General features: G+C 43.9%; 1 protein-coding gene across 5 annotated transcripts in view; it reads left to right on the forward strand.

Annotated features, from left to right (window-relative positions):
* The window catches only part of VPS13B (vacuolar protein sorting 13 homolog B), a 368,427-nt gene that overhangs the window by 312,876 nt on the left and 29,805 nt on the right, over positions 1 to 25,746 (forward strand). For 4 of the 5 annotated variants that reach the window (XM_082235378.1, XM_082235375.1, XM_082235379.1 and 1 more), the window contains exons 43-52: positions 2,303 to 2,464; positions 10,099 to 10,254; positions 11,247 to 11,510; positions 12,141 to 12,224; positions 12,388 to 12,563; positions 13,010 to 13,180; positions 13,798 to 13,999; positions 15,458 to 15,646; positions 16,381 to 16,527; positions 18,284 to 18,567. In XM_082235378.1, coding sequence (XP_082091504.1) covers positions 2,303 to 2,464; positions 10,099 to 10,254; positions 11,247 to 11,510; positions 12,141 to 12,224; positions 12,388 to 12,563; positions 13,010 to 13,180; positions 13,798 to 13,999; positions 15,458 to 15,646; positions 16,381 to 16,527; positions 18,284 to 18,567 — 1,835 coding nt within the window. The remainder of the gene's footprint in view (positions 1 to 2,302; positions 2,465 to 10,098; positions 10,255 to 11,246; positions 11,511 to 12,140; positions 12,225 to 12,387; positions 12,564 to 13,009; positions 13,181 to 13,797; positions 14,000 to 15,457; positions 15,647 to 16,380; positions 16,528 to 18,283; positions 18,568 to 25,746) is intronic. The other variant, XM_082235376.1, reaches the window with a different exon arrangement.

The raw sequence follows: 25,746 nt of genomic DNA on the forward strand, positions 1-25,746 counted from the left end.
ACCTGGCTATCTTCCTTGTTTTTATATGCTTCTACGCATTCTCTGGCATTTTGCTGACAGAATCTCGAAGCAGCTGTAATCAACAAGGGAAGAGCCTGTGTTGGTACGGGTGCCAGGAGAAGATGCTACTATGGAAGAAAAGGACAATGGGAAATCCAGCTCTCTAACAGACTGAAGGCCATCTTGAAGCTGCCAAGCCAACCAGGGGTGGGGCGGTGGTGGAGGAATGGTTAGGGAAAGTCAAAATGGTTGAGGGGAAAGGCAACAAAAAGGGAAAGGAAACATTGCTTGGATTATATTGACTCAAACATGAAACCAAAATAGAGTTCTTCATAATGTGGTATACAGTATTACATTGTTGGAAAAGAGACTGCTGTGAGTTGGAAGGTAGCTTCAAGCTGATGGAAGGACTGGATAGGAATATTTTAAGTCAATGATACAAATCTCCTTGAAGGACTTATATTGCCATCTTCTGCTGGCATCAAATCATTCCCATAATGCAGTGAGTTACAGGGATTAATGAACCCCTGAGACATTGGTAATTTATATCAACCATCAAGCTGAGCCAGTGTGGTGTAGTGGTTAAGAGTGGTAGTCTCGTAATCTGGGGAACCGGGTTCGCGTCTCTGTTCCTCCACATGCAGCTGCTGGGTGACCTTGGGCCAGTCACACTTCTTTGAAGTCTCTCAGCCCCACTCACCTCACAGAGTGTTTGTTATGGGGGAGGAAGGGAAGGGAGAATGTTAGCCGCTTTGAGACTCCTGAAGGGGAGTGAAAGGCGGGATATCAAATCCAAGTAAGCCTATCATTCATACAATATTACCAGCAGAAAATGCCCAGTTTGCTCGTAGCTCAAGTCTGATCACACAGAGCATCAAAGAAGATACACGTGGATGTTCAGGAGGGATGATCACTATACTGAGGGAGGACCGTGAGATATTTTCTACAATCTAAAACAAACTTTGAAAGTACACTGAGCAGTGTAATACTTCAAATGCCAGAAGCTGTCTGTGTGCATTAAAAAAAAAATTCCAAGTGGATTTGCCATGCTGTAGTCCTGGTTTCATGTCCACACCTGTCCTTCTGTATATACATATTAATACAGGAACCTTGCTCTAGAATACTGAAACATTTCAGAGTGAATACTGAAGCATTTCAGGACTCTTGTGAGTTGACATGGCATCAAATTACTCTTTTACTCCACAGAACCTTTGCACAAAGTGGACTTGAGTAAGTTGTATTTGCTTAGTCAACGCAACAGAGCATTCTGGAAGCTAAAGATGAACAATGGGGCTAAGACCTGTTTAGAGAACTGAAGTAAATTTAAAAACAAAAAATCCGATCTCGGTATTTTGATATTTGTCATTTCTGCTTTAAAAAAGGAGAGTATGTTTGAGTGTGTATATGCAATCAAACATCAATTGTAGGAAAGTGCAGACTTTGATGCTATTTTACTTTTTGCTCCAGAAAGTATTAAAAATACATTTTATTTTTCAGAAACCTCGCACTAAATCCTAAATATCATTTCAGATGTCTTTGAACTAGTGGTTTTATTGTCAAAACCCAGGCATCTCAAATATGTGTGGATGCAGAGGGTCGTTTGGAAATCTAAGAAACTGTTATGGGTCCCACAGGTTATGCATTTCACAAAAGAAAGAAAGGCAGTGCTCAGAAACACTCCACCCCTGCAAATACAAAATACTACAGCCCCCAAAACTAAATGGGGGGGGGAAATCAGGTAACACCTCCCCCCACAAAACAAGCAACTCCCTCCCAACCAAACAACCATCTCAAAAGCACAAAACTATTCCTTAATTATAAAGAAATACAGAAAGTTGGAACAGGCAGGGGGGTCTTAGCAAGCACTGTGGGGGGTGTCTTGAGGACACCAGATTGCCCATGGGCAGTACGTTGGGAACCCCAGGCATAATGGCTCATGAGTAGGTTTTGTATTGCTATGTAGAATCTCCTCAGGCTGTTCTGTACACTACTCTGCAGTAGTCTCTGATGTTCATTTGCCTCAGATAATCTTTTAAAAGTTGTTATTTCATTGTCTTTTTGCTTGTGGTTTACAGTTCAAGGAATAGAAATATATTTGGGGTATACCCATAAAAATATATTTCAGGGTACCCATAAATTGCTTTGTGATTTTATGATATAGAAATAAAGTTCTGTAGGAAAAGCTTGTGACAAGGGAGGGGTTTTTTTTGTGTGTAGAAACATTCGCCACTGGGCAGGCAGCTGCCAAACATATTGCAATTAATCTGACCCTTGTTTGGCTTTCATATTCTTTTCCTTTCAGAAACAGTGCCCTGAGGCAGAAGAGTTGGTCTTCAGCCATTTTGTAATCTGTAATGACACACAGGAGACACTGCGGTTTGGCCAGGTGGATACTGATGAAAATGTTTTGCTGGCTAGCCTCCACAGTCACCAGTACAGCTGGCGCTCTCACAAGTCCCCGCAGGTATGAAAGAAAAAAGCATTACAAGTGCAGCGATTGTTAAAATTGGGTGGTGTTTTAATCATTGATTCTGGTTTTTTATTCAAGCATTCAGCTATCTTTAGCTTTCCAGATTCCAGCTGGAGTCACACGCTTTAGCTGCAAGAGACACAAGAGATAAACAAAATGGATGAGGAAACCCAGAAGTGTTTAGATTTCATTCAAGTTTGGAACTGAACACCCACACCCTTTCCAAATGAAACGAGAGAGAGAGAGAGAAACAGAGAAAACTGCAAGCTTCTGAACCCAAAGTACAGCAGTAATTTGTCAGGTTTAAGAGAGAGAATTTAGTCTTCAGGTTTTGGTATTTTAATCCTAACTGTGTGGACACAAAGCTCCCATTGAAAATAAAATTGCTGCTGTCATAATGCCTTCATGCAAATCTATGGTGTTGACCATACTTGGAATACATGCTGTGTGTGGTTTTGGTCTCTGCATGTCCAAAGGAGCAGAAAAAAGGACACAAAAATGATCAAGGGGCTGAAGCAATTCCCATGTGAGGGAAATTTATAATACTTCTGGCTTTTTAGTTTAGAAAAATGGTAAAAAAGACAGGGTAGAGGTGTGTAAAATTATGCATGGTGTTGAGAAAGTTGATAGCGAAAGGTTTTTCTCCCTAACTTTAATAGTATCAGGGATCATTCAATGCAACTGGGTGCTGGGAGATTCAGGAGAGACAAAAGGAAGTTCTTCACACAGTATATAGCTAAACTGATGTGATGGTCACCAGCTTGGATGGCTTTAGAAGGCCACAAATTGATGTAGGATAAGGCTATACCTTTTATATGCCACCTCCAGTACCAGAGACAGTATCTTTCAGTTGCTGTGGAACAACTGCAGGAGAGCACTATCATATTCATGTTTTGCTTGTGGGTTTTTCATAGACATCTGGTTGGCCACTGAGAGAAGAGAATGCTGAACATGATAGGATTTTTCTCTGATTCATCTTATGTTTCAATGGTTACCAGTCCCTCAGTCTCATATTGTATTGCTGCTACTGCTGCTGTTTTCCCAGAATAACCTGCAGCCCCTAATGAGGAAGGATTGCAGCTTTCACTTCTGCTTAGGCAAAATCAGCTTGCAGTCAACTTATTTAAGTGCTTGAAGTTACTCAACATTTCTTTTAAAATTCTGCATTTTAATTACCCTTTATTCCTTTGGCAACCAGTGTGTGCTTTTTTTATTTTTCAACTTTTCTCTGGCAGTGGAATGCTCACGACAAATGTACATGAAAATCATTGTGAAGATACAAAACCATATTCTTCCATTAAGGAAAACTGCTACATCAGAATTAGTTTTAAACGGAAGTTGCATCTAAGAAGGGAGGGCTCCTTACTTCACCTTTTTACTATGCTTTACCGCTGGTCAAGCCAAATAGAGAGGCAGTGAGATGTTATGGAAGCCTGCTTCATTTGTCATTTGTCTCCCAGCTGTAAATTTTGCAAGCATTTACAAGCAATTGAATCAGAATGAGGAACATTCAGTTATGAATGGCTGCATTAAACATGACAAAATCCAACACAAAATACACTTCTTTGGTGGATACAGCAGGTAGCCTGCTTGTGATTTTTGCACCTGTGTTATTTCAGTGTAAGCATGATGGCAGGCTGAAGCCCAGCATTTATATCTGTGATACAGTGCACATACTTGTTATATATATGTTTTGTCACCTGCTCTTTCCTGCACAGAAGTGCCTTCTAGGTACATGATGATGTGAATATCAGCCCACAGTACTGTAGCACATGATAACTCATTTGTGAATATCCATGAAAACAGTTATCAGATTTCTCTCTCTCTCTCTCTCTCTCTCTCTCTCTCACACACACACACACACACACACACACACAATCATAGCACCTAAAAACATAGCCAGGGTCGCAATTTGTTCTGGGCTTTTGTGGGAACTGAAAGTAGAATACTTGTTCCATAACTAGTGTAATTTATACTACCATAAGAGTGATGGCTACTGGTTTATAGGTGGCTGTAAGAGACAATTGGGAAACAATGTAAAAAGTCAGGAATGATATATTATAGGGCTTTTTTTCTCAGTTTGCTTACACATATTTTATGTTTCTGTGTAAGCAAATTGAGATTTCAAAATGGTCTTTTAAATATAAAGATTATTTACACAATTTTATCCTTACTGCAAGATAGTTACAGATATAAATTTGCCAATAATGATGCTGGGAAGCAGGATGATGTACTCAGTGGGCATATACTCTGATCCAAGATGTTCTCAGGCCACATGAATGTATAGGTAGACTCTTCTCGAGTCCTTTACCTGCAGGAGTTCCAGTTTTGCTTTATGCTAAGATGTGAATTCTTCTACTTCTAATCACACGGTTGCCTATGAGATGCAGCTACAATATGTGGATGAAGGGGTTATCCTGTATATTAAGTCCAGTTTCTGTTCTAGACTTGTTTATGTGTCCTCCATTCCCAAACTACAAGAATAATCAACCTGACTCACAGGGTTGCTCTGACATTACAAGTGATAGCTCGGGGAGGGGGAGAATAAAAATGAAATACATGTGATTAGTGGTCTAAGTAATTTATGTTTGAGTTTGGTTTTTTCCCCTTGTATTGTTAGTTATCAGGTCTGTGAAATTCAGGTTGCTGTGCTATTCTTTGGAAGGGGACAGAACAAGTCAGCTGACTACATTGGCTCTTGTTATATGAGGAATGAATGATGTGCCAGAACGAATGGGCATACAGTGTGAAGCAGAGCAAGGGAGAGACATGGAAAGCAGGTCAGCCGTGGAGCAGCTTCTACTACCACTGGCTGGAGAGCAGTTCTTGATTCTCTGAAAAGTTAGATTATTCGGACGTTTTCTGGCAAGAACTGAACTAAATGAGTAACTCTGTTGAATGGCCCCCAAGCCTTGTAATATTTTCTGTGTTATTATTGTTCTGCTGACACTTTATCGCCTCTCCCGTGTCACCAGAATGTTGAGATCTCAGAAATGAACCATTTGGGTAATTTAACATACCAGGAGCGTGGGGCGCTTTTCGTGCATTAGTTGATTCCGTTCGTTATATGCTGCAAAATCCCCACACCCAGATCTGGGTGTAGTTTGTGTTACGAATTTTAAAAAAGAACTCACAATGCTATGTTCTCTGGAAAGAACTCTGGACATCTTGATACCTTGTCATCTCAGATAAGCAAAGTTTTATTTTTAACACCGTGTCCTAATTTTTCAAAGTGGCGTGTGTATGTCTACAAAATTAATGCAACTTAATTAGGACTTCATATTGTTGTGCATATTTTATTGTGGCACATTCCAAATTTCTTTATTGCTGGAGACGTTCTTGAGGAACTCATTATCCAGAGGTCAGAACGGTGCCCAAGCATGGACAAGCCACTTGAGTGTCAGATTAATGGAATGCTAGATTACTTCATAGTTTTGAAGTTATTTCATTCCTCATGATAATTCTCATCTTGCCAAGTTAGTGAATTTTAAGAACTCTGAGAGCAGATTGTGAGATAAATGTGAAATATGAAATAATCCATACTTTTGGAGTCAGGGACTTTCCTCTAGGCATTAGTTCATACTTGACTTTCTTGACTCACACTTGGGGATAAAAATGAGTTAGGACAAGGTCTCAGATACCACATTTCCTTACTGGGAAAGAAAATCCACTTGCACAACTTTGGACAGCTCATGTTTCTTGTTACACAGGCACTAAGCAGCAGCGGTTGCCATAAAATACTTTATTTAACCTTTGCAAAAATGTTTTTTTTAGTATGGCAAGGCAGCTCAGTTAAATGAAAATAAATAGTTTTCAAAGGATTGGGTTTCATTAAAATTCATATCATTTAAAGTATTAATTTTTCTTTCACTGATTAAAGTTGAGGAGAGGTGTTGTAATTGACTGTTTAGAATAGATAATATAAATAAATGAAAGGAGTTTTAAGATTCCTTTGGTTTTGCTGTGGCGGTACAAAGCTAAAATCTCAAAACACATTTGCTTCAGAAGTAAATGCGTATAAATAATTGAATCATTGGATTTAAAGTAAACAATTTATTTAATAGTCACTATGCACAGGCAATATATATATTCTATTTTTTTTTCTCATATTTTGAAAAACCTCTGCAAATCCCAGTGAGTATGAGGGACTTCTCTTTTTTTAACCTGAAATTTCTCAGAATTATCCACTCCCCAGCATTCTTCCAGCTCCATAAAAGTTCATTTTTTTAATGCTTCATTGATGTAATGTAGTTAAGATTTTACTTCATTGGGAGACACTAGATCTCTCTCTCTCTCACACACAGATACATATTAGATTTGAATCTTGCATTTGCTCTAAAGTTCTTGACCTTGCATTGGGTTCAAGGCATTTCTTATATAGTTCTGCACAACTTTGTATGTAGGAAACTGGTGAAATGTCTTTACTTTCAACAATAACTTAGTGGCAGTATGTAACAATAAGCCAGTAACCTTGGTTTAGTAACCCATAATGTACACAAAGCCCAATTGCTTCCTCTTCCCTCCTCCTCTGGCACAAGTAGGTAAACAAATAGTTAAGCATAACAACCGAACCCAGGATTGTGGTTTGCTTCTCACTCATAGGCCAATATTTGTAAGCCAGCAACAAACCTTGGGTTAAGTCTTGCCAGAGATCTCTTGTTTATTAGAGAAAAAAGCCATAATCCCAGAACTGGAATGTTATGTTAGGCTGTTTTGTTTAGCTGCTCATGCCAATAGAGGGGCAAAGAGGTAGTGATCAAACTGCATGCACTAGCTGGCAGCTTTTACACACTATGGTTTATTAAAGGTTCTTGGCTTCTTGTTAAGGGAAATGCAACTAATGGTCTCATGAAAATCTAACATTAAAGTTTAGAAAAGTAAGAGGTCTTCTGAAGGCCTATTTTTCCAGACTGATAAGCAACATGAGCTGCTGAATGTCATAGTAAGCAGCAGCCCATCATTAGATCCATTCCTTTAACTGTGATTCAAGCTACGGCGGAAGCCATACTGCTCTGCAAAACAACAAGATGTTTGGGCCCCATGGAACTTAAGTGAAACTCTTCTGTTCAGAGGTATCTTTTCAGGAATCTTCCCTCAGAGACTGAGTTCTCTTTGTCACCTGTTATGTTTCTTAACAGGTCTAGTGATTTTTGTAAAGCAACTCTACAGAAGATCCATTGTATATAGGGAAGATCTTATCCCTGTTCTTTATACTATTTATGACTTCTTGATGTAAAATACAATAGTGGTCAAATTGCTTTTCACTTAAATCCTCTCCTATCTGTTATCACCAGTCCACATATCCCAGACTGGCTTTCCCTTTTCCAGCTTTGTTTTATCACTCTGCAAACAGAAGTTTTAATTTAGCAGCACCTCGTGGCATTGATGCCTGGTTCCTTAGCCAGCCTCCTTTGTTGCAGCAGCATGAATAGCTTGTCTGTGCCAGCCTTGCTCAAACTCACAAACTTCCCCACTTCTGATGATTGGCGTACAACGTTGATGACTTAATGATTCTGAATGGCAACGAATAAATAGTTTGGCTCAAAACTAAATTTAGTAGCTGAAAATAGAAATCATGCAGGCAATTCAGATTAAATATTGAAGGAGAACAAATCACAGTGGACTCTGTAACCAAGGCCAAAAATGATATGTGAGTCTTAAATGTTCCCTGTTCCTTTTTGTCTCTCAGTCTTGTAAGCCAATTTAAACATTTCCATGAAGGCCTTGTGGTTCCTACATCTGTAAATTAGGTGGGTGGTTCTGAATTGGGTTGCACACCCACTAGATGAACAGGTACATAGTCTGGGGATGCTCCATCATCCATCATTGTTGCTGGAGGCACAAGCACCAAGGCATCTTAGCAAGCACCTTTCACCAGCATGGCCAAATTGTTCTGTTTCATACCTTCCAACACAACGCAGCCCAAATCTGGCATGCCTTCTTCCAGGTCTGCTCTACCACACCAGTCACGTGACGCACGTGAGCTAAATTCCCAACAGTTCTCAAAATGTGTGGGGGAAAACTTAAAAGGCAGCAAAGGTATCCCCTAAAGCAGTGGTTTAACTCAATTGGCTGAGTATGATGTTTGCTTATGTGTGCTCAGGCTGCTCATTCTGATTGCCATCTTGGAGTCCTTAGGATGCCCATTTAAATCATAAGGTACCCAACGAGGTGGTAGTAGAATCAGTGCTCGAATTTTGTGAGGGGAAATAAGGAACCCTTTATGAAATTTTTAACCCTGGCTGTTGAATAGTACCCATGCCCCAGGAGAAGCAAGGTTCCATTGGACATCTGGTGATATTTGAAGCAGCAGTGGGAGCATGGAGTCGTGAAGCTCCCACAAATCAGTGAGATATAAATAGGAATTCTTTCTGTAGTATACAGAGCTTACAATGTCATCAGATACTCACTCCCAAGAGTACTGTTTTCCTAGCCTTTTCATGCATTTAACATGAAATGCGCATCAATCTCCGTGGTGCATTGTTAGAAAATAATCAGCCAATGTTTGTAAAACTTTTGGTGTAAACTGATAGCATATTCCTGGGTGATATGAGCTGGCTGTTCATACAAGATGGGAGGAGATGCTCCAGAAGGGAAGTTCTGTGTTCAGACTCATCATTATCTATCACAGAGCGTTTGTTTTCAATAATTTTTGAGCACATAGGGCCAGCTTTTGTATAGCATACCTACGTTTGCTTGTTTGTTTTCCCCGCTACCATTCTCTCTCAACAGTCAGCAGCCTTCTCATTTCTTTCATTTTGGGTATGCGGCTTCCCCTCCATTCCCACCACCCCACACACAGGAGGCTGTGAGCAACTTGGTTTCAGCCACAGCAGTTGTTTCTCTTTATTCTGTGACTAAGATTTAAATATCAAAGCCATTAGGAGCTTTTATGTCCCAGAGTACATTTTCCCCTTAGGGTATACTTATTATCTTGTATATTTGTGTTAGTAGTCAAGGCCTAACTTTTGTAATTCAAAAGCCACCCACTGTATTGAATGTGTTTGTTTTACAAGCAGTTTTGTGCTGAGGGGACCAAAAATTGCCAGCAGGCTACTGAGTTGTAACATCTTAGCCGTTTGTTATTGCGGCTCCTTCTTAAAGGTCAAAGTCAAACTTCACTGGAAAAAGCATAATTTCAGTCCATTAGCCTTGATTCATTGCCCTTGATGTGTGGGGGCCTTCATTATCTCCTTTTTCTAGACCTTGGTGTAACTTTTTTTTAGTACTGTATTCATAAATCAGAAAATTTGTGACTTTTTTTTCCTGGGCAGCAGTTTCATACTGAATAACTATATGATAAACCGGCTTCATTTGGCCTCTATTAAAATAGAGAAATGTACTTAGAAATTCACCTTTCAAGACTGGAAGTTTATTTATTTAGTTTATTAAATATAAAGCACATGATTACCAAGGCCTATGTTGCTTTAGTACACTGGGTAACAAGGGTCATACGGCTTTGTTTGTTTTTAAAGAAAGGTATTAAACATGTTCAAATCTTATAATGAGAACTTTTGCAGTGATGGGACTTGGGTTTTGCTGTAAGGTTAGCTGATTAGTACAGGTCATCAATTAATGTGCTGCTTGTTTGCTTTTGGTTAGTTATTATTATTTTTTATCTTTTTCAGCTGCTACATATCTGTATTGAAGGTTGGGGAAACTGGCGGTGGTCTGAGCCATTCAGTGTAGATAATGCAGGAACATTTATCAGGACTATTCAGTACAAGGGAAGGACTGCATCACTTATTATCAAGGTCCTGCAGCTCAGTGGAGTACAGAAACAAGTGAGTGTTCTTATGCATGTACATTTTGCTCAGGAATTCTTTTTCCAACAAACATTAAGTTGTCCAAGAGGATGCCACTAACGAAGTAATTAAGTATTACTTACCGTATTTTTCGCTCCATAAGACACACTTTTTTCCTCCTAAAAAGTAAGGGGAAATGTGAGTGCGTCTTATGGGGCGAATGGCGCTGTGCAGAGAGGGAGAGCTGCGCAGCGGCCCTTCAGTGAAGTGCCTCTCCTGCAAAGCGGGAGGAAGAATGGAGCCCCTTCTGTTCCTCCTTCCGCTTCGCTGAAGGGGCTTCGCAGCTCTCACTCTCTGCGAAGGAGAGGCGCTGCGCAGAGAGGGAGAGCTGCGCAGCTCTCACTCTCTGCGAAGCGGGAGGAGGAACAGAAGGGGCTCCGTTCTTCCTCCCGCTTCGCAGGAGAGGCGCTGCGCAGAGACAGTGGCCAGCTTGAACGGAGCCCCTTCTGTTTCTCCTTCTGCACAGCTCTCCCTCTCTGCACAGCGCCCCTTCAGCAAAGTGCCTCTCCTGCGAAGCGGAACGGAGCCCCTTGATAAGTTCCATCAGAGTTCTTAGGCACTTAAAATCACATAGAGTCTTAATTGATTTTGGTGAGCAGCTAACTTCTTGTATCTCCAAAATTGCTTAAATTGAAAGCATTCACTGTGACGATGCAATTGAATTTAGTATTTAGTTGAATATTAAATTATTGGTATCTGGTCAAAATAATATTTTACTGATGATACTTTTTCATTAAAACTTTATTATCTAGATTGTTACATTTGTGAATTTGTGCCAGCAGCAGTTCAGCATTATACTGGTTCAAATGTAACGGGAAAACATGATTTGGTGGACCAAGATTGTTATAGCTGAACTAGTATTATGTCTCTTTATCTCCATAAAATAGACATTTTTCAACTTAAACTTTATTGTAAAAATCAGTTCATATAAAATATATATTTGTGTTTGTGTCTCATTGTCCCTGATTTAGATAATTATTTCTGGAAGACAGATTGTGTGTAGTTACCTCTCTGAAAGCATTGAAATGAAAGTTGTTCAGCATTACACTGGGCAGGATGGACAAGCAGTTGTAAAGGAACATTTTGACTGCCTTACACCCAAGCAGAAGCTGCCATCGTATGTCCTAGAAAACCATGAACTAACAGAGCTGAGTGTGAAGGCTAAAGGAGATGAAGACTGGTCAAGAGATGTCTCTCTCGAGTCTAAAGACACTGAATATAGCACAGTCATCCAGGTACACAAACAAATAGTTTGCAAATCAGAAGTTTGTAATTTTTTTTAAAAAAACTAATGTGTTTTCCAAGATAACAATTTTCTTATTATAAATGTGGATTTTGGATGAGCATAAGGATACTAATCACCCTCAAACCCATCTACTAGAAAGAGTACTTGTTTTCAGGATCAGGTGAGTGGAGTAGGATTAACCCTTCGTCTCCTGCTACAGTCCATATTGGACCTACCCACCCACCCACTGGGAATTTGCATTGGGGGAAACTCTCATTGATGCCAATAGGAACTTTACTCCTGGTGTCAGTAGGTGGGTGTAGAACCCCTGATCCAGAATGGAACCACAGTTGAAGCCATAGGGTAAAAGCCCCCCTATAACTGCCATCTAGGTCCTTATCCAAACTTGGGCACCTTCTGTTTATTTAAATAAAAATGTGAAATTGCTAAGTGTGCAAATGGTTTCATGCGTAGTTTAGCCCTATCTAAAATAATGTGCAAAAAAAGAGAGATTGATTTTCTTTGAAAACTGGTCTTCTTTTTGACTTGCAATGTGTTGGTATGTCAGATGATGCTAAATATTTAGCTCCACAAGGCTACCGTAACCTCCAGCAATACCTATCTTTTTTCTTGTCTGCAGGTGCCATCATCAAACAATTCCATTATTTATGTATGGTGCATGGTTTTGACATTAGAGGCCAATTCTCAAGTACAGCAACGAATTGTGAGTACATTCCCCATTGCCCAAATTAATATGACCTCACATGTTCTGAAACAAATTAAGGTCATACTAACCCACAGCAAAGATTTAGTGACAGTCTGTTATAGCTGGAATGCTGGATCCACAGTTAAAAAGCTGAAACTGTTCTACTGCTTTGATTTTGTAGATTGTTTTCAGCCCTCTTTTTATCATGAGGAGCCATCTTCCGGATCCCATCATCATACATTTGGAGAAAAGGAGCCTGGGACTAAGTGAAATGCAAATTATTCCTGGGAAAGGGCAAGAAAAACCATTGCAAAATATAGAACCTGATTTAACCCATCACCTCACCTTCCAAGCCAGGTATAGTATCCATACCTAAGCATGCTGGGCTGCAGGATGAGTTTAGCGTTACTAAAACCACCCATTTCTCTGGTGAGTAATGGAAATGCCATTGTGCAGTGTAGACTCGAGACTGATTTTTGTGTGTGAATGGACTGTGAGCTCCACCACGGTGCTGAAAGCATGTTCTCTTTTCCTGAATTTTTCTTACAAATATTATTTTATGTATACCATTTAGAGAGATTTTTTTATTAAGTGGCATATAAACGTTAATAAGCAAATAGGGTAAACAAATTCCAGTTGTGTCTACCACCACCTCTCCCACTGTCTGCAGCTGGCTTCTGTTGGGGGGTCCACATGTCTATTAAAAAAAATCCCACAAGCCTGAAGTCTGGTGCAGAGCACACACTCAGTTTCTCTGATTAACCCATGCAATGAATTACACCCTTGCTTTATTCTCGTGGCAGGGAAGAAGATGATCCTTCTGAATGTGCAGTCCCCATCTCGACAGCACTCATTAAGCAGATTGCCACCAAATCAAATGCAGGAGGCACTGCAAATGAAATACTTGCCGATTTCTATGGGTGCTGCAGCTCCCCCCAGTCTGTGTGGCCTTATACTAAGAAGGATTTTGTCAGGTACTGGTGTCTTGCTATTTTCCTTTGGAGTTGCACAACTTGCAATGAAATAAATACATTTGCAAATGGTAGGATCCTAAAAAAAGTTTTATTTCATTGGAAGAGCATCAGAATTATCAATAACTTTTCTAGGTATATCAGCTCCACCTGCCTCCTGGATAGAAAAGACACATCTTATTTTGTTAGCTCCTTAGCTTAAGCAAATTCCAAAACAGAGAGTGGCTTTTCATATATTGCAACATATTGAAAATATTTTTAAAAATCGGAATCATATTTTCAGGGGATCATTTGCTATCATATTTGTAGGACTAAGAAACTGCCAAGGAGACTGAATGCCAGGTGTTGTCCTGAGACTACTTTTAATTCAATTATTTCAAAATGTGACTTGCTTTTTGATCCTTGAATAAAAGCCTATTTCAATCAAAGAAGAAAACCAGCCTAAATCAGGGACAGATTTGCCCTGGCAGAATCTCTTTGTATTTCAGAATCATATCTGTTATCAGGAGGCACTCCAGTGTAACAAAAGCTTTATGAATGGCTAGGATGATAAACTGCAAATCTTACCAATGAATTAACCATTTTCTTTTATCTCTCCTTTGATACGTTACTTGGAAAAGCAGCGAACAGCTCACTCAGTGGGATAGCCCAATGCGAGTGAAACTGTCAGTGTGGAAGCCATGTGTGAAAACGCTGCTGATAGAACTCCTGCCATGGGCTCTGCTGATCAATCACTCCAAGTGGGATCTTTGGCTGTTTGAAGGCGAGAAGATTGTCCTGCAGATACCTTCTGGGAAAACAATGATACCTCCAAACTTTCAGGCAGGCATACTATTCAAAACAATATGCATTGTTTTATTTTAACCATTCTCTTTTCATTTGTGTACAGGGACAGATCAAAGGTTGCAAGGCCCACAACACATCCTACACAACATGTTTTTTATTTGTCAGTACGTGCAAACATAGACAAACGTGCAAACAGTGGCAGGCTTTTTCCCCACATGGAGTCTGGGTACATCTGGTCAGTTGCTTTGTTCCTAATGTGGGGCAAGCAGTGAATATTGCAAATTCCTCCTTGCATCATAGTCAACACATTATTGCTGTGAGAAATGAGAGTAACTACCACTTTTTAAGCTATGAAGAATTGTAAAGGGAGTCTTTAATCAGGAAATGGAAAATATGGTCATTGCATTTGGAGCCCCTAAATAACCTGCACCAAGACCCTTTGAAGCAGCTTACCCATTTCCCAGTTCATAACAATAAATGGCAGCCATCTACTGCGGATTATTTCATTGTCTTATTTTTTTTCTATGAACTATTTGACCACAGGGCCTCAAGATGGGCAATTCATGTACAGATTGAATTTTATACTGTACTACCTTGGATATACGAAAAGTAATCTCAGCCTTGGCTTATACATTTAGCCACTTCGGCACTAAGGTAGCATGATGGAGGAGTGGCTTAAGTCCCTCTCTCCTACAAACAGCCTCTGGTGTCAACTAGGACCTGATAACCAAATGCACTGAGGCCAAGTCTGGGCCTCCCCCTGTGTTTTTTTAGGGTGTGTATGAATAGAATGCCTGCATCCAGACTGTTCTTAGCCTTGAGTACAAGTGCAAACCTGCAGGGTGCCAGGAGAGTTTTGTATGCAAAAACTGAAGTTATGCAGATAACTATTTATTAGTAGGGACAGTGTCAATTGCTTTTGTTCTGACCAGGGCTAATTAATGGCCAAATGGAAGTGCATGTTTGTGATAGCCGTTGAAAACTTGTTCAGGTGCAGAGTAGGTCATTTGCAAATATCAGAAGTGGTTGCTCCTCCCCAGCAATGGAAAAAAGTTTATCTTCTGTGAATGATCTTACCAAATGTATGTCTGTTGTGCTCGCAAGAGTACATCCTCTGTGCAGTCACCTATAGAGTGAACCTAAAGGAGTTAAAGGTCATGCTTAGGGCACCAGCTAAACTGGGTACTTGGGTAACACAGTTGTTCTACCACATTACTGCTGCACCACCCACTAAATATATAGACAGACTGTGGCTTAAGGATACGGAATAGGAATATAGAACATTGAATAGGACATGAAATCTTGTGATGAAATGCAAGCACTGCTTGATATCGCACAAGCAAATAGTAAGTTGCTTAAGTTGCTGAAAAAAATATATAGAATTTAAATGTGATCAGATTTACGTTTGCGATCTCCTCTTGTCTTATATTGAGTGGAAGTATTGAAAACAGGAAGTACTGAACATGGCTCCCAATTTATTTATTTTTGTTTTAGGAAGCTTTTCAAATTGGCATATACTGGGCAAACACTAACACTGTGCACAAGTCAGCAGCAGTCAAGCTGGTCCACAATATGACATCACCCAAGTGGAGGGATGGAGACAACGAGGAGGTGGTGACACTGGATGAGGAAGGATTTGTTGAAGCTGAGATAAGACTTGGAGCCTTTCCAGGACACCAAAAGGTTAGAAATATTTAGGAGATTATTTCCTAATGTTGAAAGGAGAAAAAATATTATGTCATTCAGAAATATGGTAAACTAAGGAGAACATTTACAAGATGAACTGATCAAGCATACCCAGAAGAAAACTGTAATTGGGAATGGTTTGTTCATATGGATTTGTTTAAAAAGGTAGAATAACCTTAGCTGCCTTCCCCTGGACAGAGTGATTGCAAAAGGAACATCAAAATCATGTCATTCAGGTGTCTTTTCAGACCCAGGACCCACTTTTAACATTTGGGGACCCATTTCTGAATCCTTTACTGTATATTTGCATGGTGGTAGTGCTCTTGTTACAACCCACTAGTGGATCCCAACCCATCGGTGATGTAGTTCAGCTGCCTGCCAATGACAAAAATCCACTCTTACCGCATGCCTGAAAGGTAACCATCCAGTCTCTGCTGCAGAACCTCTAACAAAGGGAAGCCTGCCACCTTCCAGGGTAGTTTGTTCCACTGCCAAGCAGCTCGTACCATCCTAATAGATGGTTTAAATTCTTTAACTGAGGCACAAAGTGGCAGCAAACAGTGATTTGCTAATAGATTTTCTTCCTTGAAATAGTGCTTAAGGTGGTGTACATAACAGGGTTCCTACATTTTTGGAGCATCGAAATGAATTATTTATTTAGCGGTTCTTACATAGTTGGAAAATATTTGTCCTTCACCTACTAATGATCTGTTCTTGATATTATCCTGCAGCTGTGTCAGTTCTGCATTTCTTCTATTGTTCAACGTGGTATTCAGATCCTGCAGATTGAAGACAAGAGCATCATCATCAATAACACTCCATACCAAATATACTATAAGCCACAGCTATCTATTATGAAGTCTCAACTAAGAGAGGAGGTAAAATATTAACACTGTATTTTTTGTTTTAGCTTCTACAGTGGGTATAAATTACTATTTATATAAAGGCTAAACTTCTTATTGAAAGGAAAACACTGGATCAGGACTTAATAAAAGTCACTCATTTTAGATTGTTTTAATTGAGAACATAGATGCCACAATACAGTTGACCATGGTAATTAACTTGTGATCTCTGCATAGTTGCGGATCTTGATACTGTGTAGAATTAGTTCTACTTGGTCCCCATATGTTCAGAAGCTGAAGGCTGCTGTTGAAACAGAGGCAGCATAATCCATCATAGCTATTGAAACAGTGCTAAGAATTCCCATATAGAAAAGTTGTATCTGGTTTATAAGCACTGGGGAAAAAGCCTCATTGAATTCACTGGGTCTTACTTCTGAGTAGGCAGTGTACTGTCAGGGACTTAAATCAACTGTACTTGCTGATAATAGCAAAAATGAATAATAGCTATATTTACGTACTTAAATTATTTTATGATCCAGTCTTCATTGTTCACCCAATCCCATAACCAGGAAAAACATAAAAAAATCAGTAAGGCAATATTTCATTTAAATACAAAATGTAACATCAAAATATGTTGTTGTTGCTGCTGCTGCTGTAGTTGTTGTTAACTTTTTATACTACAACGTAGCCAAGAGAGGGGCACCACTTTAACCAATGCTCGGATGAGTAACTACATTTTTACCTGATGGCGAAACTCCATTCACATTGTTGGGAACTGCCCCTGAAAGCGATGCCACTAACTATTGAGAATGCCCTCTCACAAGTTGTCGCAGGCCATATCGCAGAGAGCTGAGGCACCATGAGGAGTCTGGGCAGGTGTATAAGGGGATAAGGGTGTTTCACGTATACATACAAGAAATGCATGTATAAAATAATCAGATGATATTCACGAACAGATACCACTGCAGTTGTAAAATGCTGTAATTTCAGAAAGCTAAAAAGCAAGTAATGTAAAGTTCATGGTAGTTTGCAAGCGTGAGTATAAAAACCGGAAGCAGCAGCCATGTGTGTGACTCTAGCAGGACAGTCTACTGGGAGCAGGGAGGAGAATGGGAGCAAGAGGCAGCATTTGCTGATCCACTTTAGGTAGCAGAATATCTTGGCGCAGCCCTGCATAGGTCTATCAGGGAGAAAAATGCACATCCTATATTGCAGTTGTTCACAACTCTTTAGAGATGCTTCACAGTTCTTTGAGTACTATTGCCCTGGATTATCTGGGAAATACATCTTTCATTAGTGTATTAAATGACAGGCCGACTGTTCTGGATGCAAAGGAATGCTTTGGCTTTAATTAAAAAAAAAAATCAATGCAAACTTATTTAAAACGTACGTTATAAAAGCTCACATTACTTCCTTTTTTGGATTTATGAAACTACTGTTTTACACTGCTTCTCCTACAAGTTTTTGGCATTACCACTCAGTGCCTGACTATAAGGATATCCTACTATACCAGTGCTTTTTTCTGGGTGGGGGGGACACAGGGGGGTGCATACCCCTAAACATTTTGTGAATCGAAGTTTGGCCTCGTTGAGGGGCACTATTTCAGTATGAGTAGGAAAATGAGAGTACTCCTAAACATTTTTTAAGAAAAAAAAGCATTGTACCATACCAAAGAGAAGTGGATACAGGCAAGATGTTTATGAATATTCTGAATTGTGCCCCTTACAAATTCTGCAGAAACTGAAGACTTGCATTAAATAGCTATGTACTCCCTTCCTTGTTTCCTTCCTAGTACTTGCAAGTTCCAGACAGCAGTACATTCAGCATCTGCTCAGCTACAGAGACTGACACTGCCAAAGCAAGTTCTGTTGTTTTTTGGGACTTGATGCCTGATATTACCCAGCCAGTTTCTGATATGCTCCCTCTTCAAAAGTACATCTTGCTAAGCTTCAAACATAGCATTAATTGCCACGCCATTTCATGTTGGAGCTCGCCAGCTGTCATCCGGCAGGAATTCCCAAGGCAGAGTATAGCTGTACCCCTTGGAGGTAGAGCTGAAAATGGATTCTGCACCAGGTATGTAGAATGCATGTGAAGGAGCTTTTTATTGACAGGCAGAGGGCAATGCCAGTCTTCAAAAATGCAAGGGGTTTATTTAAAAGTTAAAATAGTGAGGCTGGTCCTCAGTAATGTTATAGGCCAGGCACCCCCAAACTCGGCCCTCCAGATGTTTTGGGACTACAATTCCCATCATCCCTGACCACTGTTCCTATTAACTAGGGATGATGGGAATTGTAGTTCCAAAACATCTGGAGGGCCGAGTTTGGGGATGCCTGTTATAGGCTCTTAAATACAAATACAGTGTTCTGCTTTTAATTGCTTAAACTTTGCAATTTTTGATATGAAAAATGATTTTGTTCTCTGTTCATCTACTTTAGTAACACTTTAGTAGCATCTTGATAGCTTGAGAAATAAATGTGCTCTCAAACAGCTTGTGAACAATTATACTTTTAATAATCCAATTGTATGTGTCTCTGTCTTCTACAGCAGTTTGGGAAGAAAGTTAGCTATTTAAAATGGCACAGTGTATGTTAAAAGAAGAGGGGGCAGGGAAACTTGTCTGGGAACAATACTGAGAAGTCGGTAGGAAATATAGAAAACTTTCCAAGTCTAAAAGGCTGCCCATATCTAAAATTGCATCCCCTTTTGAAAATAAGCCACTCCGTGTAGTAAAAATTCCACTGCTTCATAGAAGAGATGATTTCTGTTTCCTGCCTCCAAAACTGATGTTGTTCTTACTGTATGATGCAGATCTAAATAAAGAGCTATACAGAGCCACGTAAGATCAGAATCAGCCATATGGTATTGCCCTTGCTGTGAGCTGTGTGGGAGATGCTTTGAAGACAATGTGTGCTTCAATCTCTGAGCATTGAGGAGGGAATACCTATATCAATTCAATTACTCAGCAGTGACTCTTCTGGGTGATTTATGAATGATGTGGCTGGACTCAAAAAGATTCCAATATGGGCCTTAGAAGAAAGGATGCTGACAAAATACAGTGATCCTAACAGGCGAGAGCAGGAGTCAAAAGCAGGATTATGAGAAAGAAGAAACTGTTCCCTCTTCCAAACGGACACATTTTTATCTTTACATATCCTTGGGGGGGGGGGGAAATCACTCTAATAGAATAAAGGTGAACAGGCAGCTTTAAAAAAAATATGTGCGAACAGGAATTTGTCTGTGAGCCCAGTGATGTAGGCATCACTGTCAATGGGCATGATGCATGATGCAGTGCCCATCAACCCCAACCAGGTTCAGGGATGTTGGGAGTTGTAGTCCCACATCCAGAAGAGACCCATTGGTGGGAGGTATCTTTCTGTTTCATTGGATTTTTATTGCTTTTTTGCATTTCTTTCGTACCAGCGGCATGCAAGTTGCTTTACTGTGTATGCTGGTTTTCTATGCAAGAAGACTACTGTCAGGGGTTCAGAAGCAGAGAAGCAGAGAAGGGTGGAAACAGAGAGCGAGGGGGAGGAAGCCGAAGGGAGAATGAGTGATGATGACGACCCGAGATCTCCAAGCCTAAGCAGTGAGTCAGAGGACTCCCAAAAGGGAGCCCCAGTGAGCAGAGCAAGGGGGGGATCCGGGGGGACACCCCAGGAGGAAGGGAACAGAGGAGATTCAGAGAGCAGCAGCTGGAAGTCGGGACCCACGCTCAAGACTGAGAGCAGCAGGGAGGAAGGCAGCCAGGCATCGGGTTCCGGAGGCCGTCAGCAGGAGGGAGGGCACGAGTCAGGGGTGGTCACGCCCTCCTCAGAGAGCGAGGCAACGGTCAAGAGGAAAGTAGAGAGTTGGGCGCGCGCGCCAAGTTCAAATGCAGCGGAAGCTGGAGCAGTAAGCAGCCCGGAGAGTGAGCCAGGTCCCAAAGCCCGCCGAAAGGAAGCGGAAGGATCAGGGGGGTCAGCGTCAGAGGAGAGTAGAAGGGAGGAGTCCCAGGGGGGCAGAAGGACCCAGAGACGTAGGGAGAGGCGAAGGAGGTGGAGCAAGGCTAGGGTATTAAGCTGGTGTGCAAGAGGCGGGGACTCAGATGGGTCTTCGCCGACCTAGGGCAGAAGGTGTAGAGCTGCACGCTGCAGTTCGGAAATGAAACCTGTAACTCAATAAAGACTCTTTTAAAGTGGACGCTGTGTGGCGTGGTCCTATGTGAGCTGGGACCTGGTAGCAGCTCTGACAGTAAGACCCATCACTTCAAAGCTTCAGAAACCTGAAACCTCGCAGCGGGAGCAGAAGCCGCTAGGGGAGGAAGAGGGGTGTCTGTAAGCAAGCTCACAAAGGTTAGCAAGATGACGGAAGAACAGAGGATCTCCGCACTGCAAGAGGCAGTGACCCAGTTGTCCTCAGAGGTATTGGCTTCCAAGAAACGGGAGGAGGAGACTACAGCCGCCTACAGAGACCTACACGCCAGGTTTGAAATGCTTGTTAAGCAAGGGCAACCGGGACCCAGACCGGAGGGCGTGGGATTGGCACGGAGAGCAGGAGGGCTTGTGGCTCATTTCGATGGGACTTTGCAACAGTACCCTAATTTTAGAGCAGACGTAATGTGCGCACTGCAACTGCTGGCAAAAGACTTTAGAGATGAGGAAGAGAAGGTGGGGTTCATATTGTCCCATTTGCATGGGGATGCCAAAGCCTGGCTGCGCAATTTGTGGAGGGATAAAGATCCGGCGCTTCAGAATGCAGATGCCTTTATCAAAGCGATGGATGCGTGTTTTTTGTCTACTATCGATGTGGATCTTGCCAGACGGGAGATTCATGGACTAAAACAAGGGAGGGCGAGCGTCCGGCAGTATCACGCCCGATTTTTTGCGCTGGTCAGTGCTTTAGAATGGGATCGGGATTCGCCCCCTGTCAGAGACCTCTTCTGGGAGGGTCTAAGTTCTGCGGTTAAGGATGAAATTGCAAGGGGGGAGAGGCCCCGAAGCACGCAGGAGGTGGTCCAAAGGGCGCTGACTGTGGGGGTGAGGCTGGAAGAACGTCCATGGTGCAGAGATGAAGGACGTGGAGGGCGCGAAGCAGCGAGAAGTTTCTCTTTCGTTCCGAGGGAAGCAGCGCGTGCGCAATCCACACCTCCGCCAGGAGGGGGAGGGGAACCGATGGAGGTTGGGGGTGCAAGGGCTCAGTCAGCAGCTAGAGCCCTAGCACCGGCAGCAGTGAAAGCGAAGCCTCCTAGAGGGAACAGGAAGTGTTACATCTGCGAGGATCCAGGCCATTTGGCGAAGGAGTGTCCCCGGAGGCTCCACAAGCACACTGCAGCCTCAGCAATGGTGACTGCAGCAACGCAGCAAGGAGAACCACAGCAGGGAAACGACGATGTCTGGCTGGAGACGGAGGCACTGGGGCCCAGCCAGACGCATCTGTGAAGCAGTCCCCAGCGATCTTGCAACCCACGGATCCCCTCCCACCCAAACCAGTAGTGCAGCTCACAGCATCTCTCCAGCTACCCGACGGCGTCACTATCGAAGTGCCGCTTTCTGTGGATTCTGGAAGCAACGCAGACTTTATAGCGCAGAGCTTTGTGGAGCAGCACGCTATACAGCTATTGCCTGCCACTCTGCCCCTGCAAGTCGTCACAGTGGATGGCAGAGAGTTGCTAGGGGGGCAGGTGGTGAAGCAGACGCCACCGATGGTGATGCGCCTTGGCAACCACAGGGAAGTCATCAGTTTTAATGTCACCCAACTGTCGGACACGCCCATTGTGTTGGGCATGAGTTGGCTGGACAGGCACAGTCCGACACTGGCTTGGTACCAGAGACAACTGATCTTCGGCTCCTCTTATTGCGCAGAACACTGCATCCTGCCCCGACGGGAGGGAGAGGAGGAGGAATCACAACTGCAGTTGGGAATGTTGCAAGCGGTCCCCCACAAATACGCGAGCTTTTTGGAGGTCTTCTGCGAGAAGGAGGCGGACAAGCTACCCCCTCACCGGCCATATGACTGCAAGATTGACCTCCTACCGGGGGCGACGCTGCCGAAGGGGCGGCTATACTCCATGTCTGAAGATGAAATGCAGGAACTCAAACAGTTCATCGAGCATAATCTGGAGCGTGGCTTCATCAGAGAGTCCAAGGCAGTGGGGGGCAGTCCCGTTTTCTTCGTGAAAAAGAAAGACACGCCCCAAAAAAGACTCGTTGTGGACTACCGCCTTTTGAACCAGATGACCAAACCGTCTGATTACCCCATGCCCAGGATTGACGACCTCCTCGCGACGGTGCGCAAGGGACGCGTGTTCACCAAGTTGGACCTGCGAGGGGCGTACAATCTCATCCGCATGCGGGAGGGCGATGAGTGGAAGACGGCCATGTTCACACCGCTGGGCACCTACGAATACAGAGTTATGCCCTTTGGATTACAAAATGGCTCTCACTGTTTTCAAGCTTTTATGCATCACGTGTTGGAGGGACTCCTCTACAAGACATGCGTCTGCTTCCTGGATGACATCCTGATTTTCTCTGACTCGCAGCAAGCTCACGACCGAGACGTGAGGGAGGTGCTCAGCAGGTTGCAACAACATAGACTGTACGCCAAGCTGGAGAAGTGCCAGTTCGACACGACGGAGGTGGATTTCCTGGGATACAAGTTGTCGGACAAGGGGATAGCCATGGACAGCACCAAGGTTCGTGCGGTATTGGATTGGAAGAGCCCGCGCAACCGGAAGGAGGTCCAGCGGTTTGTCGGCTTCGCCAACTTCTATCGCAAGTTTATCAAGGGGTTCGCGATGCAGACGGCAGCAATTACGGACACGCTCAGCTCCAAAAAAAAGAAATTCATCTGGACGGAGCAGGCGGAACAGTCCTTTCAAGCGCTCAAGCATCTCTTCGCATCGGAGAAGCAACTGCTGCATATCGACCCCAGTAAACCGTTGAGGGTAGAGACAGACGCGTCAGACAGAGCCGTGGGAGCTGTCCTGCTGCAGCGAGACCCGCAGGGGGTGTGGCGGCCGGGAGCGTTCTACTCCAGAAAGCTCAGCAAGTCGGAACAGAACTACACCATCTGGGACAGGGAGTTGCTGGCCATTCATGCAGCTTTCAAGGCGTGGAGGCACTTCCTAATCGGCGCCAAGCACACGGTGCAGGTCTGCACGGACCACAAGAATCTGGAGCACTGGCGCACGGCTCAGTTCCTGAACCAGAGGCAGATACGTTGGGCGGAGTTCTTTGCTGACTTCAATTTCCGAATAGAGTACGTCCCAGGCGACACCAACATCATGGCGGATGCACTGTCCCGAAAACCGCAATACCTAGAAGAGGTGACGCCAGCGGCGGCCATGCACATCTTCGCACCGACGGCGTGGGCGTGTGCCTCAGCTACAGTAGACCTGGATGCGGTGCGACGTGCATTGCGGGACGACTCATTCGCGCAAGACAAGATGGCGGAACTGCTCAGAGGCACGGCTACCACGGACGAGTTCCAGGTGCGGGACGGCTTGCTCCTACGCAAAGGGGCTGTCTATGTACCAGGAGACGACCTTCGCGCCAAGGTACTGCAACAGTTGCACGACGCACCCACGGCCGGTCACTTTGGCACAGAGAAAACGATGGAATTAGTCGCGAGAGACTTCTGGTGGCCCAGGCTGAGAGGAGAGGTCGCGGACTACGTCGCGAGGTGCGACACCTGCCAGAGGGCCAAGCCGGTACACAGACCACCGGCGGGACTGTTAGAACCGCTGCAAACACCGTTTGAACCGTGGGAGAGGGTGGCCCTGGACTTTGTGACGGATTTACCCAGCTCGAGAGGCAAGACAGCTGTGCTAGTGGTGGTGGACTTGTTCACCAAGATGGCACATTTCATTCCGTGTGCGAAGGTGGCCACGGCGGAACAAACCGCCAAACTGTTCATAGATCACGTGTTCAAAGTGCATGGCCTGCCACGGTCTATCCTGTCCGACCGCGGACGCCAGTTCATCTCGTCTTTCTGGCAGAAGCTGATGGGTTTTCTAAATGTCAAGGTCAATCTGGCATCAGCAAGACACCCGCAGACCAACGGGCAAGCAGAGAGGGTCAATGCCATCATGCAGCAGTACCTGAGATGCTATGCCAATCAACAGCCTGCGACGTGGGTGGATTACCTGCCGCTAGCCGAGTTCGCTTACAACAACACGAAGCACGTGTCCACAGGAGTGACGCCGTTCTTTGCCAACAATGGGAGGAATCCCAGAACCTTCCCGGGACTGGAGAGAGTGGGGGAAGGAGAACCACAGACGGCGGACGCGTTCGCGTCAGAGCTGCAGGCGGTCCACGATCAACTCAGACGGCAGCTGGAGCTAGCTAAGCACGCCTACAAGGTGCAAGCTGACAAGCACAGGCGGGTTGGCGAAGTGATCCAAGTGGGAGACTGGGTCTGGTTGGCAGCCCACGCAGTGCCGACCAGGTCACTTGCCAAGAAGAAGTTGGGGCACAAGCAGATCGGTCCGTACCAAGTCGAAGCGCGGATCAACCCGGTAGCCTTCCGACTGGCGCTGCCGGAGGGTTCCAGAATGCATCCGGTGTTCCACAGGTCGGTGCTCACTCCCTACAAGGCACCTCACAGGTTCCAGGAGCCAGGGACGGCGCCAAGTCCGCTCCGGGAACGGACGGAGACGCGGGAGGTGAAGCACCAGGACCACATCAACGAGGTCACGGAGATTTTGGACTCCAGATGGGGGGAAGAGGGAGTCGAATACCTCTTAGCCAGAGAGGGCACCCGGGCCAGCGCCAATACCTGGGTACCAGACTACGCTTTGGAGGAACCCCTGCTCAAGGACGAGTTTCATGCCCTCTTCCCACACAAACCCATGCCAGCGAGCTTCTTCGACGACTGGTTGTTCACACCCACACTTTCTTCCAGCACGTTCCATGGATTCGACTCAGAAGGGGAACCCGCACGGAGCACCCGTTCCCCAGAAGGTTCACCGGCAGGTTCGGCATCAGGCAACTCGTATTGGTGGGACGATCGACCAGAGGAGCAATGGCGCAGGAAGTGGCTGGAGATGCCAGGTCGAGCGACCGACGCAGAGACTGACATGGACGTGTTCGGGGAGGACCTCGGGTTCGAGCACGGCGGTACAGAGATGGAAGAGCAACAAGTCAACGTCGACGACCGCGAGGGGGAAGACTCGGAGGTCTTCAGTTGGCGGCCACCCACGGGGAGCGACCTGTATCCAGCATTCCCTCCCATGATGATGGAGCACCCAGCACCCACACCTGACAGCGGGGAGGG

The sequence above is a fragment of the Podarcis vaucheri genome (genome assembly GCF_965113315.1).
Source record: "Podarcis vaucheri genome assembly, chromosome: 8".
Taxonomy (NCBI): domain Eukaryota; kingdom Metazoa; phylum Chordata; class Lepidosauria; order Squamata; family Lacertidae; genus Podarcis; species Podarcis vaucheri.